General features: G+C 35.9%; 1 protein-coding gene and 1 pseudogene across 2 annotated transcripts in view; both read right to left on the reverse strand.

The window, feature by feature from the left end:
• USP15 (ubiquitin specific peptidase 15) overlaps nucleotides 1-17,407 on the reverse strand; it is a 110,571-nt gene extending 93,164 nt beyond the window's left edge. For both annotated transcript variants that reach the window (XM_045829432.1, XM_045829431.1), the window contains exon 1: nucleotides 17,278-17,407. In XM_045829432.1, the coding sequence (XP_045685388.1) occupies nucleotides 17,278-17,366 (89 nt within the window). In that variant the 5' untranslated portion in view covers nucleotides 17,367-17,407. The remainder of the gene's footprint in view (nucleotides 1-17,277) is intronic.
• On the reverse strand, nucleotides 4,949-5,678 carry LOC123812511 (annotated as a pseudogene).
• Nucleotides 17,408-19,867: the final 2,460 nt, after the last annotated feature.

Consider the following 19,867-nt stretch of genomic DNA (forward strand, 5'->3'; position numbering starts at 1 on the left):
ATTTGTAAGAATAAAAAATTGAGAAAAACCTAATACTCATTATTCATACCCAGAAATACTACACAAAACTGAAATGAAAAATACAATTACATGTATTTTCTCAAATATATGTAATAAACTCTCATGTCATAAATAATATATATTATTTACAAATTCATGTATGTTAGAAGTATAAAATAAATAATAAAAATCAGTTTCAGGGTAGTGGCTTCCTCTGTCAAGGGGCTGGAAGGGGATGGGATTAGGGAAATATAAAAAGATTCAACTGTATCTTTATTGTTTCTTTTTAAACTAAGGTGTACAGAGATACTTTGTTACACTTTTCAATGTACTCTTCTGTCTTTGTGAAATATAACATTATGTTGTTTTCTTAAACTAAGGTGTACATAGGTATTTTGTCATACTTTCTTTTGTACTTTTCTGTCTTTGTGAATATGACATTAAATATGATTAATATTTTCTATTTTACACAGAATAATGGTATATATATCTTCACATACATGCACACAAAGGTATAAACTACGAATAATGTTGAGGCCAATAAAACTGATAGAGTTAAGTGACAGTGAAAAAACGAAGAGAAATCTAAAGCATAAAGATAAGTAAAATAACTATAAATACAGCTTAGGTTTTTTTAAACTGGGATAAAAGTATGTAGAGCAAAATATATAAAATGCATAGTTTTAGTTTGACTTTATTTTGAAAAATTTCATAATTTTACATTATCTCATATTTATTTTTTATAATAAATTCTCTCTTTCAAACAGAAGAATTTGCATTAAGTTTTAGTAAAAATTTACATAAGCCTTGAAGAATTTCCTTTGGAAAAGCATGACTTATTTGACTCTTTCTCAATCTATCAAATTATGATTCTGATATATACTAATATATTCATTTTCAGGGAATCATTTCCTTTTGGGAACTAGAGCAACCAGTAAGTAAGCTAGAATAGTAAAAATAACTGGACGACATATCACAAGAAAAGCAAAGCATATAAAGTACAGGAAGTAGATTATTACTCTTGATATTTGGGAATATAAGCAAAACAATCATTCAAAAAAAAATCCCAAAACTGACATACTGATTTTAGGCTGATCAACCTTGACTACCAAATACTAGATAAACTACAGACTTGCCACCATCTAAAATTCACCTAAATACTAATGTGCAAACATTTAGATGGCTCAAAGTACAGAGTAGTAATTAATTGCTTTACACAAATGGGTAATTTTTTTTGCACAAAAGAAATCTATACTTTATGGATGAGACTAAAGGTGAAATATTTCTGAATAACACTGAGCCATCTGACTATGTTCCCAGTATTAGAAAAGCTACAAAGTAAATGTACTAAAATATGATCAAGATCACTTTACGACAGGCCTCTCGGTGTGGCTTAATCAGTACCACTTCCCTTTGTTTTGGTGGTTTGCAAGATTTTATGAGGGTGCCTCACACATGATTATTACTCATGATTCCCATATAATAGTATTCAATATAAAAAGTTTTCTTATGTTAATATTATCTGGGTTCAAAAATTACTAAGGGAAATCTCATGGACATTAAAGATCTATAGTCTTCAACCTCTAAAGCCCTTCAAAGATGACCCTTTGGTATATGTCCAGTAGAGTCTTCTCTACTTTCAATAATAATTTGAAACTTTTGTCAGTCTAAATCTCTAAACCACTAGACAGAATAGACAACCATATGCCTACTTTTCAAGGAAGTCAGAAGCCTCGACTTTTTTTCTTGTTCCACACCTTAATATTACCAATCTTACCTGATTCCCTTGTATATCAGTGGAGGATATAACTCTCCTTAAATCCAAGACTAATAATTTTTGTTCCAATGCTCTGAATCTAATTTCCTTCTACCTTCTTGAAATTGGCCACAATTAACAGCCCCTACCTATTGTTTATCCCAGTATCTATTGGACGTCCCTTGCACCCTCCCTTCCTCTCTTCCCTCCTTCCTTCTCTCTTTCTCTCTATTCCACCAGCATATAAAAACAACCATCTACTTTATACTTCCTTCCAAACCACCTTCTATCTCACATACTTATTTCCCCCTCTATTTCCTCCCATTTTTCTGACTTGTCCTTGCAGCCAAGTTTATCTTTTCTCAACCCTCACTCTTCAACCTGGTATGATAGGTCTTTCTACCTCAATGGGCCCTCAAAAAGGCTCTCACAGCCCTGACTGTGTGGCTCAATTGGTTGGGCATCATTCTGCAAAGCAAAAGGTTGCAGGTTTGACTGCTAGTCAGGGCACATGCCTGGGTTGCGGGTTTGGTCTGTGCACATAGGAGAGGCAACCAATCAATGTTTCTCTCTCACGTCCAGGTTTCCCTCTCAGTCTCCCTCCCCTCCTTTCTCTCTAAGAAATAAATAAAATCTTTTTTTAAAAAGGTACTCACAAAGTCACCAACTGCCACCCTAACAAATCCAAAGGATCCATAATTTTATGTACCTTGTCAATCCTTTTTAAAAAGTGATTCCTGAACAAGACAGGGATGTCTGTTTTCACCACTCTTATTCAACATAGCACTGGAAGTCTTAGCCACAGCAATCAGACAGGGAGAAGTAAAAGGCATCCAAATTGGAAAGGAGGAAGTTACACTACCATTATTTACAGATGACATTATATTGTACATAGAAAACCCTAAAGACTACATGAAAAAGCTACTAGAATAAATGAAGAGGAAGCAAGAAAACAACCCCACTTACTATTGCAATGGCAAAAAATAAGGTACCTAGGTATAAATTTAACCAAGGAGGTAAAAAAACCTGTACTCAGAAAACTATAGGACACTGAAGAAAGAAACTGAGGAAGATACAAATAACTCAGGAAGATACAAAGAAGTGGAAGCATACACCATGTTCCTGGATTGCTAGAGGTAACATCATTTGAATGTTCATACTATCCAAAGCAATCTACAGGATTCAATTCAATTCCTATTAAAATACTAACGGTATATTTCACAGAGCTAAAACAAATATTCCAAAAATTTACATGGAACCAAAAGACCCTCAATAACCTCAGCAATCTTGACAAAGAAGAACAAAGTTGGAGGTATCACAATACTATCAAACTATACTATAAGGCCACCCTGATCAAAACAGTATGAGAACAAGGATAGACATAGTAGGAATAGAACACAGAGCCCAGAAATCAATTCATCCCTATATGGGTAATTAATATTTGACAAAGGAGACAAGAAGATACAATGGGGTAAAGACAGTCTCTTCAATAAATGATGTTGAGAAAACTGGACAAATACATGCAGAAAAATGAAACTAGATAATTAACTTGCACAATACACAAGAATAAACTAAAAAATAGATGAAAGATTTAAATGTAAGTCATGAAACCATAAAAATCCTGGAAGAAAACATAGGAAGTAAAGTCTCAGACATACCTTGGAGCAATATTTTTTCTGATAAATCTCCTAGAGCAATGGAAAAAAAACTCCACAATGGCAATACATAAAAATGAAAGGCTTCTGCATAGCAAAAGAAACCATCCACAAAATGAAAAGGGAACTCACTCTATGGGAGAACACACTCACCAATGATACATCTCATAATGGGTTAATGTCCAAAATATATAAAGAACTTCTACAACTCAGCACTAGGAAGACAAACAACCCAATTTAAACATGGGCAAAGGGCCTGAATAGACACTTCTCCAAAGAGAACACAGAGATTGCCAAAAGATATTGAAAAAATGCTCAATGTCACTAAACAGCAGAGAGATACAAATTAAAACCACAATGAGAGATCACCTCACACCCCCAAGAATAGCTACCAGAAATAAATCAACAAACTAGTGTTGGTGAGGATGTGGAAAACAGGGCACTATTGATGGGAATCACACTGTTGTAGCCACTGTGGAACACAGTATGGAATTTCCTCAAAAATTAAAAATTGAACTGCCTTTTGACCCAGTGATCCCACTGCTGGGAATATATCCTAAGAACCTGAAAACACCAATTTGAAAGAATATATACACTCTTGTGTTCCTTGCAGAGTTATTTACAATATCTAAGATCTAGAAACAGTCCAAGTGCCCATCAGCAGGTGAGTGGATAAAAGAAGCTGTGGTACATTTACACAGTGGAATACTACACAGCTATAAAAAAGAAATCTTACCTTTTGTGATAGCATGGACTGACCTGGAGATTATTATGCTAAGTGAAATAAGCCAGTCAGAGACAGACAAATACAAAATGATCTCACTGATATGTAGAATCTAACAAACAAAATAAACTGATGAACACAATAGAAACAGAGGCATGAGACCTGGAACAGATGGAAAGCTGTCAGAGGGAGGGCAGAGAGGAGGGCTGAATAAAAGAAGGTGAAGGGATTAGCCGAAGAACATATCCGTATAACTCATGGACACAGGCAATAGTGTGGTGATGGCCAGAGGGAAGGGGAAGCTAGGGCTGAGACGAGGGGGGGAATGGTGGGGGGCATAGGGACATCTGCAACATCAGTATAAAAAATAAAAATAAAGGAAAATAGTAATTTCATTTTTCTTGAGGGGAATACTTTTTAAAAAACATTCTCTTCCTGTTTAAATGTTAGTAGTTGTTCTCTAATTTCCTCTTCTCTTAATGCCTATACTCTACAATACTGCAATTCATATCGGTAATTCCAAAATCTGTGTCCCCAGGCCAGTCTCCAAGTTCCAATTTCTATTAATCCATGTCAACTTGGATTTTTCAGACATTTCAACCCTGAATCATCAGTGATCTTCCTACTTTCAAATGTACTTCTCTAGTATTCCTTTAATAAGTGGTGTCATAAGTAATTGAACATCACAAGCCAGAAACCAGAAATATTGTATATTCCTCTCTCACCCCATAACACCTAGTAACCAAATCTGTCCCTTTCCTCTTCATTCTCAGAAAATCACCTTAGTTTTTTACATGCCCTTCCCCATTATTTTTAATGGCATAAATTACTGTAACAGCTGCCCAACTTGTCTCTCTGTTTAAGTTTGCCTTCTTTCAATGGGTCCTCCATTCTGCTGCTACATTTAAATTTTTTCATCACAAGTTGCCAACAGCAGTTTTTCCTTTCAACATCCTGTTCTGCAACTTCCTTAGCTCTTTTTGCCTGGATTCCAAAGAGTCAGGCATTGGTACAGGTCATGCAGAAACTGGCTAATCAGCTTCAAGTTCTTCTCTTCCCTGATGACCCTGGCTTTCTCCTTGTAGACATTCCATAGGGTCATGACTGGTCCTGTCAGCTAGGTGGCCAACTTGAGGTCTTCGGCAGAACTATCTTCCTTGTTGGGGCCACGAACTGTGTGGGGAAGAGGATGAGTAGAGCAATACTCCGTCAGCTGCTGTGCATTGGCCTGCAGGGACTTGGGTCTTGTTCAGCCTCCTCGGATCCAAAGAGATCCCAATGGTCTGGGTCACCGTTTTGTGGATGCGAGTCACCCTTAACAGAGGTTGCAGCTCCTGCTGCTAGCACTTTGGTGTGGTACCTCAGCATCTTACTATGGGCCAGATGGGTCCTGCCCCAGGGTGCACAGGGCGATGGGTCTTGGCTTGCTGGCCTTGTGTCTGCAGACCTTCCGCACAGGCTGGTTAAACCACATGGCAATGCACCATGGCCAGTCCTTGTGGAAGTGGGGTTTCAGGATCATGCTGTTTTGGCTGGGTGCCATAGCTACTGCCTACCTGCCTTCCAGAAGGAGAACAGCCACCACCAGAAAAGCCACAGATATTTTAAAAAGAAATATCAGTCTTCTATGTAAATTAAAACTCTAATACCATATAACAATACATGGTTTATATTTATATAAAGTTTTTCTCTATAGAGTGCTTTCACATTAATTAGTTTATCATTAGAATAACTTTTACCAAGGTCACATGACACTACTGAGTGAGTATGCAGGGCCAGTTTTCAGTATGTACTCTAGTTTTCAGATTCTAAAATTCATGCTCCTTCTACCGTATTCAACTTGATTTTAAATCCCATATATTTAGCAAAGACTAGAGGTATAACAGATGCTTGGTAAAATCATACATCACATCCCCTCTTTATGAAATGCTAAGGGTCCTTTTTATAAAGTAAAATAGCAGGAAAAATACAATGTTATTACCAAGTTATAAATAAGAATGGACATACTTAATTAAAAGGAGTAGTCTAGAAATTTTTATCCATTTTACTTATGAACAAAATAAGTATTTTCAAAGAGGGCCTATCAGGAACTTAGCAGTAAAGCCTGATATGACAGTCATGTTTTCACCTCAAGACTACATGAAAAACACTATAAGAGTTTTCTTGACTTGTGGTAAACACCAAATTGCAGATCAATTTTTTCACACCTATTCTCAATTTGTGGTCATGATTATTTTTGCTTGTAAGTATCTTAACTGCTGAAATCAGACTTCAATAGATATGAACTCTAAATTTACTGTAGAAAAGTACTAGACCAAAATTCTTCCTGACATTACTTGCTGTGAGGTCTTAAAGAAGTTACTCAGCACTAAAATCTTCAGACTGAGTGTCTTAGAAATGGAAATTCATCCATTCTAAAAATATTTACTGGAGGTCTAGTATGCTATTCCATATGAATAGGTGGTTATCAAAATAGCCCAGGTCCCTATGTTCATGGAATTTAGAATCTAGTGGAGAAACAGTACGTAATTAAGATATATAGTAAAATATCATTGTAAATGCTGTGAAGAAAAGTACAAGAACTATGAAAGCATAAAAAAGAGCCCCTGTTTAGAAGGAAGGAAAGTCTCTTTGAGAAAGTAACATTTTAGCATATGAATAGAAGTTATTTCAGGAAGAGTAAGGGGGAAAAAGATGTCTATACTGACAGAACACTATGTGCTTGGGCCAGAACAACTTTGGGAATTTGGTATTTGGAGGAATTTAATAAATGAGGTTGGTGTTTATGACCAGGAGAGGAGAAATCCTAGGATGGAGAAGTAGTTTGGAGCTAGACTACATACATAGTGCCCTTTAAGGTAATGATAAGGATTTTTAATCCTAAATGTAATGAGAAAAGATTGAAGGGTTTTTAGAAGGGAAGAGATATGATTTGACTTGCATTTCACAAAGATCCCTGAGAATATTTTATGTGATTGTTGAGAGGATCAAATACATGGGAAATGATTATTAAATAAAAAACTCACATACAGTTATGTTATGAGTAGTTTAAAAGGTCTAAATTGTAGGTTCCAAATACTCTAAAGGCATCAAGAAAGACAATTTTAGTGCAGTCTGTATAGAATGATTAAATGGCTCCAGAGAGGCTAGGTCAATTTTAGTACTCCAAATAAATCTGAGTTAAGTTTTAGACAGTCTTCAAATGCAAAAAAAGCTACATTAAAAACTAAATAGGCCAGATTTGGGGGGAGGGTTGTGGGGGAGGTTGTGGGGAGGGGTAGACAAGAGAGTTTCAAAAGTTGTTTAGTGTTTTTAGATACATTAAAAGCAAATTTAAGATATATAGGGACCAATAAAATGATTCAGAAATAGTCCTTGATACAGTTTAAAAGTAGTACATGGAAATGAGTAAATCCCAATAGCAGAATTCAGGAAACCACTGTTTTATTACTATTATTTAGTATATGTTCACAGTGACAACTTTCAGATAAGAAGTCCATAATGCTTAATTACCTAATACTGACATAAAATATAACATTGTTTATTTTTAAAATATCCTACCTTCCTCTCAGCAAAGTAGGCATAAGATAGTCATTCTTTTACAACAAAAAAATCCACAAAATCAACTTAACCCAATGTACCACACTTAATCTCAGAACAATATATATCACTTTTTTGTGCAAAATTAATGACATAAACAATTCTGTATGTTATTTTGTTAATTCCCTCTGTGACTAATCTTCTCATTTAATAAAATACTGTGTAAATTAAATTTGAGTTGTAATAGCATTAAGCCATTTTTAATAAAGGAGACATCGATAATATCTAGCATTTTACCAAATATTTCACTGAATTTTCTTTAATTACCACAAACTAAAACTAAGATTTTCATTGTTTTAATAAAATTTAACCAAAGAAATCTATGAATTATTTTAAATAAGCAAATGGCTTGGTCAATCATCCCTGTATATCTTAAGTTTTAGATTTCAAGCATTTCCAACCTATTTTCTGCTCTGCACATTAAATTCATCAGTTAGCAAGAACTCATTTTTATGACCTCTTTTCTTTTTACATCTAAACTAAAACACGAATAAGGAACTCTAGAAGGAGGCCAAGTAAGATTGTAAAAGTGAAAAGAAAACCCACAGATAGGGAAGAAATTTTGCAATCATCCATTGGATAATGAACTTGGATTTAGAATCTGTAAAGAAGTTTTGAAACTCAATAATACAAAGACAAACAACCAAATTTAAAAATGGGCAAAGGATCTAGACAGACATTTTGCCAAAGATATACAAATGGCCAATAAGCACAGATGAACAGACGTGCAACATCATCAGCCATTAGGGAAATGCAATCCAAAACAGCAATGAGATACTACTACACACCCACTAAGATGGCTATAATCAAAAAGACAATAACATGCTTCCGAGGATGGGGAGAAGCCAGCAGCCTCATGCACTGCTGGTGGCAATGTAATATGCTGCAGTCTCTTTCGAAGAGTCTGTCAGCTCCTCAAAACATTAAATATAGGGACCCAGCATTTCCACTCCTAAGTATAATACCAAGAGAAATTAAAACTATGACCACACAAAAACTTGCACACAATGTTCACAGCCAAAAAATGTAAACAACCCAAAGGTCCATCAATTCATGAAGGGAAAAATTCATTGTAGTCTCTCTGTACAATGAAATGTTTGGCAATAAAAATAAATGAAATATTGATACTACAACATGGATAGACCTAAAAAACATTATGCTAAGTGAATGAAGCCAGACACAAAAATCACACGACTCCATTTACATGAAATACTCAGAATAGGTAAAGCTATAGAACAGAATGTAGATTAGTAGCTGCTTAGACTAGAGCAGGGGGAGTTGGGGAGAAGTTGGAGGACTGCTAATAAGTAGGGGTATCTTTCAGAGATGATAATATTCCAAAATTGATTGTGGTGATGCGTGCATGACTGTGAGTATATCCAAACCTGGTGAATGGTACACAAGTTGTATGATGAATTACATCATAATAAAGCTGTTATACATCTTTTTAAAGGGTAGGATTATTAAAAATGATTTTACAGAGATTAGTTTTGAGTAGGTTTTGAAGTCAGGAATTGGTAAAATGTATTTGAAATAATATGAATGATGTATAAGGCAAGAATAAGTAAATAATTTGCAGGAAATGGGACCCACCATCTGTATATAATAAACCAGAGCTATATTAGTTAGAAATGAAATTACTAAGACTAGAATGCTAACCCAAGGAGACCCAGAAAATTCTAGAGGTTCCTCATATGAGTAAATGGCAAAGCTGTCCCTTGTTGATTTCAATACTTCCAAGTATTTGTCAAAAAGCTGCTTCCGTAATATGGGTATGGCTCTATCACTCATATGCAGGCAGCACAGTTGAAAATGCAGGCTTTTAGAGTTGACTGGCTAAGTTAGAATTCCTGCTCTACCGTGTGTAGTGAAATCTGTACCCTAGTTTCTGGAACTGCAAAATGAGAATACTCACTTATTTCATATACATAAAAAGCTGTTAACATAGTAAATGAGTGGTAGCCATAGCTAAAACTATATGGTCCATATAATACTTAGCTATACTTCCCCCAAGAATCAAGTTTCCTCAGCTTGAATTCCATTCAAATTTATGAATATGTTTTCTACTTATAAAGATAAATATCTTGATTAAACTGTTTAACTTTGTCAAGCTGTTCAAGTATACTGTTAAATAATATAAAGCAATCCAAATGATCAGGTCTTTTTTTTTTTTTTTACCACAATCACTTCACTCTTATCATTCCTAATCTTTTTGTTTTCCACTAAAGGAACCTGATGCTCTTTTCACTCAAGTAATTAATTTTGTCTCTAATGCTCTCAGGTTTTGATTTAACCGACTCTCTAAAACTTAGAAATAGACTTGCCCCAAAGCCACTCTTAGACTTGCCTGTAAGTCTTTGACTTCCTTCACAAAGGAAGCCTTTCTATGGCTACTTCTGCTAAACAATTTTCCCTAACAGTAAGGAATTACCTGCTAATATCTGAATCTTCTCAGGGCTAAAAAGAAGTGGGCATTAGCATTCTTAGCTCCCCACATGGAAAAGAAAAAATAGTTACTACCCTCCTTTTCTTTTTGGAGAGCTATAAGGAAAACATGCAGAATCCCACTGATGGAAGCAGAAGTATTCTAGGCATAATGAAATACAGGTTAATCCTACAGAAGTTTTCTGCTTATGTTACAAGATGACCTCTTTACTTCTTTTTGAGGAAACGTTTTCGACATTCTCTCAGATTCATCATTTTAATCTGTATCCAAAACTGAGGTCACTTAATAAGTCTTATTATAGGTTTCTTTAGTAGTGACTTCTATGTAACCTGGGTAATAAAATGAAAGGAACTACATTCTTGTTTCAAGAATAGATGGAGAAAGAATCAGGAGAAATGGCTTCAAAGGAATAAATTTAAGGTAGAGTATGAATTACAGTGGTAATTGAGGAAATGAAAATAAAAGGCACAAACTGAACTGATATTACTCAAGGAAGGAAAAAAAAACTAGCAACTGTTGAAAATTTCTATGTGGGGACTAACAAGGAATAGGTTACTAGTTTAAAGACTTAATGAAATACTGTTTGAGTTGCATTTGAGTACTGACAAGCATTAAACATTTTTAATACTAAGAAAATGTTAATATACCCAGTGTTTTAAATCACTATAAACTGTGTACTTAAACCTAAACCAGCTCTGAAATTATCAAACAGCTACAAAGGTAAATAAGGGCACTTACTTTAAAGGCTACACAGTATAAAGCATTTAGTATAGTGGCTAGCACAGAGTACACATTCAATAAATGTTCACTAGTGGTGGTATTATCACTTGCAAACCACATGTTAAACCACCTGATTTCTCTGAGTTCAGATTCCTTATCTAAAAGAAAGGACTATAAACACATACTTGATCCTTATTTTGAGGATCAAATCAAATATTGCAAACACACTTCTCAACTATCCCCTTATCTCCCTGCCAATATAGCTAATAGTTTCAATTCACTTTTATAAAAATCATGGTTTATTAATAAAGTGATTCTCAAAATGAAAAGAAAAATCAGTAAACTCATATAATAAAATGGATATATCTAATGACTAAGATGGAAAAACTGACTGTTGTACTAGCAGTAATGCTACTCAGAATGTCAGTTTTCCAGAAATATTAAAGAGGTGTCAATAAAGTCATATACCTTCTACTGTCTTAATTCAAATGTCTTTTACTTTGAAAATTTACTCAGTTATTTCTGAAGAAATCAGTTGGTAAACATGGAACATAAAATACCAATCATTCATATTTGCATTTTCTGGCTGGGCTGTTCCTCTGGACTCATAGTCCAAAAGGAGAGGCTTAAGTATTTGTGGCTTACTATAAACTTTTAAAGTATAGGCAAAGTACCAAAGCACTATCTTACAAGTCCTTACTAACTGTTTGATATGTTATTTCTGTAAAAGTATAGGAGAAGGAGCCACAGGGTCCCTAATAAAAACTTATGATTACTGATAAACAATTAACACCCAAAATCTCAATAACAAATGATTCCAGTTATTTTAGTTTAAATGCACTTTTGGATCAAAATGACATTCATTCTACATATTCAGTTAATCACCTATTAAATCTTTTTTATAAAAGATCTTATTTATTTATTTTTAGGGAGAGGGGAAGGGAAAGAGGAGGAGAGGGAGAGAAACATCAATGTGTGGTTGCCTCTTGCGTGCCCCTCACCAGGGACCTGGCCTGCAACCCAAGGATGTGCCCTGACTGGGAATCAAACTGGTGACCCTTTGGCTCACAGGCCTGTGCTCAATCCACTGAACTATACCAGCTGGGGCTCACCTATTAATCTTTAAACATATTTTAATTTCAAGAAGCAAGATATTAAGATTCTCTCTGCATTCTGTCATACATAAAGTGAAGATTCACAAAAGATGAGCTGGAGACAGAATGGTAGAATTGTGCCACTAAATTAAAAGAGACTCCATTTAAAGAGAAAGAAATAGTGATTCTTTTCTTTTCAAAGTGAAACTATATTTTAAAATGCATCTTGAAAATAAGAGGCAGTGTAATACAGTGATTTTAGGGCCTGAATTAAAGTCCTAGACTATGTACTTGGGTTCAAATCTCAGGTATATCACTATATGAACACCTCTCTGAGCCTGGATTCCTATTCTGTCAAATGTGAATTGTGGCACATTCACATTCTAGTGCCCTAGAATTGTGGTTCTAAGTGAGTTAACGTGTAAGTACTTAAAACAGTATGTAGTATGGTGTTTTTAAATGTAATATTGTAGGTCATGGTTAGACAAACTTTTTCTTCTTATACTTACGTGCAAGCAAGATTAAATGTTACCACAAAACCATTCTGTTAAAAGACCATTTATTTAATAACTTGCATGTGCTAATGGGACATGCTATGATGTAGGAAAAAATTAAGTCTAAATGTCACTAAACAGATAAATAAAATCACTGGCTAAAGCTCTATATCATCTTGGCCACACATGGTACATCAATCTTGGATTCACTAACGATTCAGAAGTGATTTTAAAAATATATGAAAATTAAATTTTTCAAAAATGTTTTTTTCTATTTTAAAAAACTAAAATTTGAAAAAATGCTTTAATGTCACTTTTTCTGCCCTTATTTTCACCAATTTACCAACACTAAATAAGTTTTGCTTTCTGGTTTCATTTCCTGAAAATGATGTAATCATACCTTATTTTAGTGGTAAACACTTTGGCACAACTTAAAAAAAATTTTAGCAGTAACAGTAACATAAAAATTTCTTTAGGAAATATATACTAAACAAATTGAAGTTCACATTGATTAACAGTATCAATTTACATTATTAACTGATGTGATTATAGGTTGTTTTCTGTTAGTGTAAATCAAAGTTGTACAACATAGGGGACCATATAAAATAAAGCCTCAAAGATTTCTGAGTAGAAGAGTATGAATGGAAGGAAAGCTCTAAAAATGAAATCAATGTCTCCTATCTAAAAACCTCATTGATCTGATGGACTATTCCTTGGCAATTTATTGAAACAAAAATATCATATACCTTTTAAATGACTCTCAATATAAATTACAATTACTCTCTGACGTAAAATTGTTTGTAAAGTTAGCTATGTGCTACCACTGAACATACTTGCACATAAAAAGTAGTGGAAATAATTGATAAGTGACATTTAATAAAAATGGGGAAATAAAGCAGAGATTTGGATGATTTGTAGTTATTTGTTTATTTACACATAATAGATCTGTTTTACAAGATATCTCCAAAGAAACTATTCCATAACCCCCAACTTGTCTTTGAAACTCATTTAATTACCATCCCTTTAACAATGTTCCTCTATCCCCAATATACTTACATGTAATGTACTTTAAATAAATTTTCCTTTTGTCTCATCAAGAAAAACCACCATGTATCTGAAGATTAAGTTATCTTACATCCATCCTAAACTAAATAACCCTAGATCCTTTATCATTTTTCTATAGTTCTTAAATTCTAACAATCTTGTTTATGGTAGCTGAAACACAGATCAAGAAACAGCATTATGAGACTACTGCTCTACTCCTTCTAGTGGAAATAGTGTTATTTTCATACCTTACCTTTTTAAGAGGTATCAATTTTGCCTTTTTTGTCACTACAGAGTCTAGTACCAAGCATATCATAAAATTTGTTCTTCTTCATCTTAGACCCATTTAATGTATTTTCAGCTCTAGAAAGTCAGTTTGCAGATAAAAATCATTCACTATTTACAAATAAACAAACTCCCAAATCCAATAAGAATAAAATCTTTATTTACCCTTTCCCAGGTGTTAGTTTCCAGAGTACTACTAGACAGTTCTTATCTGCAAAGTGCTCACGATGTAATTAATAAAATGTATTCATTTTAATAATGTGACTATAACATCAAACATCAGTAATAAACTTTCAAGAATAAACTTACGGTAAACCTACCATTTTTTTTAACAGTCCAAATAGTCTTTCCAAAATAGTTATATACATATACCAAGACAATATTCCATTTGCGTACTGCCCATTTCAGTTTAAAAAATAACACAGCATTTGCCCAAATACCCATGAAAAACTATTCCAAAGATTGGAAAAATGTTAAAAAGAGAAATAATTTTTAATGTGTTAAAAACTAATTTTAATGAGTTCAAAAAACATAAGCCCAAGTAACAACTAAATTATAAATATCTCTACCAGTTCCGTATTTGTGGATAATTAAATTATTCACCTTAAAACTCTGAATCAAACTTCTGCTCTTAGTTTCTTTTTTTGATAGGTTTCACCTGCTAACTGCAAGTAACCTGGCTCACATGTAAACCAAACTGATTTCTGCAACTCCCCAGTAACATCTTGCTTCTCCATTTTTTTCTCTTAAAATATGTAGGGAAATCAGAGTGAGGAGAAAAATTTTGTTGTTAAATACATGGTATTCAGTTTCCCCATTTCTAAAACGCAAGCACTAAAATTTATGGATTTCCTCTATTTACTCTTTAAAATAATTTACCGTAACTCTGTCAAAAAGCAAAAATACTTTCACTTTAAGAATACTAAATGTCCATCAGCAGATGAGTGGATAAACAAGCTGTGGTAAATTTACACAATGGAATACTACTTGGCCGTAAAAAAAAAGACATCTTACCCTTTGCAATAGCATGCATGGATGGACCTAGAGAGCATTATGCTAAGTGAAATAAGCCAGGCAGAGAAAGACAAGTACTATATGATTTCACTCATGTGGAATCTATGAGGACAACGTACTAACAAGCAAAATAGGGACAGACTCATAGAATGCAGGCTGACAGCTGACCGTGGGAAGGTTGGGCTGGGGATGGAGAGATTGAGCAAAAAAAGAAAAAACCCACAGACATGCACAACAGTGTGGTGATGGGGGGATGCCCCAAGGTGAAGGTGGAGGAGGGTATAGGGAGCATAAATGGTAATGTTCCCATACCCTCCTTAACTTGTGGTAGTGAACACACAATACACTTGTACAGATGATCTGTTGTAGAACTGTGCATCTGAAACCTGTATAATTTTGCTAACCAGTGTCACCTCAATAAATTCAGTAATAAAATAAAAATACCAAGCCCTGGCTGACGTAGCTCAGTGGATTGAGCTCGGGCTGCGAACCAAAGCATCCCAGGTTCAATTCCTAGTCAGAGCACATGCCTGGGTTGCAGGCCATGGCCCCCAGCAACTGCACATTGATGTTTCTCTCTCTTTCTCCCTCCCTTCCCTCTCTAAAAATAAGTAAGTAAAATCTTAAAAAAAAAAAAAATACCAAACTTTAAAAAGTTTAATGCGCACATATATTGCTATCATCTTGTAGTGTCAATACCAATTATCAGTATTAACAAAAACATTGCATTAAAGAGAAGTAATAGACATATAATATTCATATTTTAAGTTACAGATTTCTATTTTGTGGAAATACACATTTATCTTTTTATGAGGTGGTAATAGTCCAGGTGAATTAAGAATTTTTAGGTGCTCTTTAACAAACAATAGGACGCAAGGACTGATTTAATCTTTAACAATTCACAGGCCAAGGTGTTTCATTAATGTCCTAGAAAATGTCCAATTTCCCCACAGTAATAAACATCTTAGGAATACTCCAATATAAGTCACAATTATTAAATTATATTTGTTGCAGCAATGCAACAAGTACATGTTTACATCCTTGGAGACTTCTATTATATAAATATAGTATGAAGCCTAACTAAATAAGAAAGAAAGTATCAAGACTTAGATCAAAGTACTTAAATTCGAGTCCCAAGTCTGCCACCTACCAGCTTACTTAACAATGATACTAAAACCATAACATTGTATCAAAAGTAAATGGCAGTAATAACAATGTAACTAAAATTTAATCTTATCTCATAAATAGAAGAAATCATGTTTTAGAATATTTCACAGAATCAAGGTAAAACCCATACAATGAAATTATGATTGTCTATTTTCATAGGTGAAGATACTTTAAGTGTAATGATTTAAATTAACTTTCTTCAAAGTCATACTGCAAGTTAGGTGGTGGAACGAATTCAGATCTAAATCTAATGCTGCTTCCACTAAGCCATATTGGGGTACATGAAAAAACTCTGTAAATTAAACACCACTGTTATGGTGAAAATGGAAAGTGAAAACAATTTTTAAAGAGGCACATCATCTTTCCTCATAAACACCACTTTCTGTTTATGTTACACATTCATATATTTGTTATTTTGAATACCACTTGATATTGCCGACAAGTATTAAAATCTCCACCATACTTCCTTCAGGATATTAAGTACATCCTTTGGTATTTTACAAGTTTGTATACTAGCAAGTGACTTAAGCCTCAAGTGGACTTATCTACTTTTTGCAGGCCTACGTTATGTTTCAAAAGGGAGGGAAGGGCTGCACTTCTAAGAAATGCTGCCGGTTTCTATCAAGCCTATACTAAAGCTCAAGACCACGTGGTATCTCTCCGAAGCCTAAGGTTTCCTACTCCTTCCTCTCCTTCTTGACAAGGAACTGGAAACTAAGGTTTCCTTCTCTTAAGTGATGCCCTGACACATGCCACCTGTGTAGTACAAACCGCAAACATCCTGCAGCCTGCCTTCCGGAAGAATACAAGAATCAGAATAATAAGGAACTTGGATACCGACAATGCCGGGGAAAGGAAATGACCGGAGGAGTACAGCGGGTGAGATGGTGATAAGCCGCAGGACCAGGACCTGTCAAACACTTCAAGATTCACGCCGAACGCCCGTAACCTGTCGTTCGGGAAGGCCTGAAGTGGGAGCGGCACTACCCGAAGAAGGAGGGCGAAGGGAACTACACGAGCCCGAGCCACCGCCGCCGCTCCTGCCGCTGCCGCTCCCTGCCAGCCTCTCAGCCTGTCCGGACAAGCCACGAACCCTGGCCCTCATTTTGGGTCCAATCTTTGCCCGAACATTTCCGGAGTGGCCAAAACCCTGCTGCCCAGGGCGCCGCCGCCGGACCTGCCCGCACCTGTCACTAGCGAAAGATATCAGCCCGCAGTTCCCGCCCAGCTCTCCACCATCCTCCTGCAACCGCAGCCACCTCAACCCTTTTCTCTCACCAGGTGTCCCCTTTCCGGAGCGAGGTTTTGAGCAGCGCCGCGATGTCAGACCGCTGGATGTCCAGATCCGCCGCTCCGCCTTCCGCCATCTTCTTCCACTAGCGGTAGCGGAGGCGGCAGCGACGGCGGCACGCCCCAGAGCATTGTGGGAATGGCGTCCTGCGGCCCCTCCCAGTCGCAGGTCGAAACCAAAAGAGACGTAGGGGGGTGGTGAGACTCGGTACAGGAGCTAACCCGGGAATGAGTTGAGTGCGCTACTTTGGTCTGCTGCCCCCTTTCCCTGATCCGGGGTCCTGCTCGTCAAGCATTTCGCTTTCGCTCCTTCGCTCCCGGGACCACCCGGTTTTAACTCTCGATGGGGAGCTTTGTCCTCTCTCGTTTGACCGGTGACACTGCCCCGTCCATCCTCGACTTCTACCTTCTACCTTTTACAAGAGACGCCTGAAAACCCTTATTTGCGCACAGGGGAGGGTGGAGTGGGGGGCGTGGAGATGGCTGAGCTATGGCAAAAATTTGAACAGCTCCGTGGCTAATCTTTTAGTTGCCGGTCACAGAACTTAAGCTCGTTTTGGCCCAAGCAAAAAGCAATCCAAAACCAAAGGCTTGGCTGCAATGCCCTCCCTGAGCTCCTTCCTGCCTTAGGTGGAGAGCTTTTATAGGCTCTTTGTGCTGCCTCCCCAGGCACACCCAGACAGCTAACCTGCAGTGAAAAACATGTTCCAGTTGTTCCGTGAACACGGCGTAAAATATGTATCGAATAATGCCAGGTACTAAAGGGGAAGAAAACATCTAAGAAACACTATCACCTGGATGTCATAAGTAACGTTTTCTTTGTCACATCTTCCCATGATGTGTGTACACCTGAAAAGAGAATACCAACTTTTTTTTTAACTTGGCACAATGACTTTTTAAATAAATTCTGATGTTTTTATGGGGACTTTATTTTTTTTAAGATTTATTTTTTAGAGAGGGAAGGGAGGGAGAAAGAGAGAGAAACATCAATGTGCGGTTGCTGGAGGCCATGGCCTGCGACCCAGGCATATACCCTAACTGGGAATTGAACCTGCTATACTTTGGTTCGCAGCCAGTGCTCAAGAATACCAACTTTTATTTGAAGTCAGTGGTGTTAAAAATGGGGAAATCGAGTCTCTCAAAATCTAATGCACAAAGTAGAGAGGCAAGCTTTTAACCCAAGTTACAAAGCCCACGTGCTATTTATCAATTATAGCACACTCACTATTTCTTACAAAAACCTGAACTAAAATATAAACTGGGCTGCACTGGCTTCATCTTCCTTTTTTTTTTTAAACCTCTATACAACTGGTGGCTACCAGAGAGCTGCCTAACATACCAACCACCTAAGTATTTGTGTAATAAATGAATTGTGGCAAAACTGTATTTCCAAACATAAAGACATACAGCTATTTTACTTTAAGATAATAGAAATGATGTGAAAAGTCCAAAGATGCATAAGAATTCTGGTATGATCTATATGTTTTTCTATTTTTAATGTCTACACCAACTCATTTGGTGGGAATGCAGTAAAGGTGGGTGTAATTATGTTAGTAAGAAGAACTGAACTGTTTTAAATGAAAGCAGTATATGTATAGAGACGCATTATGATTTGTGCGTATCAGCATTATGATTGCTTATGTTCTTCATAATAATATTTTGCATTATCATGTCATTCTTGAGTTGAGGGTCTGAAAACAGCTTCCAGTTACTGTTATTTCTTATATTATTTGACTCTTCTTTTGACAGGTTAAAAATTAGACTTTCTCTAACCAGAAGTACAACCAAAGGGTCACATTTCTTGCTCCCCCACCCCCACCTCCTTTCCCAGCCAACCTCTGAAAGATAGGCAAGTAAATTTCCAGAGAGGCAATGTGATATGAGAAGAATATTGGAGTCATGAACACGAGTTCAGATCTCACCTCAACCTCTACCTGCAAAGTACTTACTGTAACTTTTATTTTAATAATAAAATTGAGGATAGTAATACCTACCTTAGAGGATTTTTATGAAGATTAAATGAAACATATGTGTTTATTGTCTGGGACATAGTAGCCAGTCAATAAACACTTATATTGTTTACTGATGACAGGATGAATTACAACATACAGTATACAAATTATATCACAATAAAGCTATTGAAAAAATCATTACAGACTTTGAAGGCAAAAACCATGATATCGTTTTATAAACATAATGAGAAGTGATGCCTTATGTATACTCTGCTGTCCAATGTCCTTTCAGAGAAAATGCATTTTTGAAATGCTGAAGCCTGTTTCCATGTTCAAGGCACTGAGTTTCCTGGGTATAAATATGCAAGTTCAATGTCAATTTCAATTATACATCAGATTTATGAGGTCATTTTGTAGACCTATTTAGTTACTTTCAGAGTTAGGAAAGAAATAATAGCTACAGTATTTCACCAACAAGCACCTAACAAATGGCAACCCTATGAGGTATTATTATTCCCATCCTGTAGATGAGTAATTGAAGCAAATGGCAGAGCCCAAATTTGAAACCAAGCAGTCTAGCTCCAGATTCTAGAAGTTTTTATTTTTCTACTGACCTTTATGATCTT

This window comes from Phyllostomus hastatus, unplaced genomic scaffold, assembly GCF_019186645.2.
Source record: "Phyllostomus hastatus isolate PE091 unplaced genomic scaffold, TTU_PhHast_1.1 phas_scaffold_93, whole genome shotgun sequence".
NCBI lineage: Eukaryota > Metazoa > Chordata > Mammalia > Chiroptera > Phyllostomidae > Phyllostomus > Phyllostomus hastatus.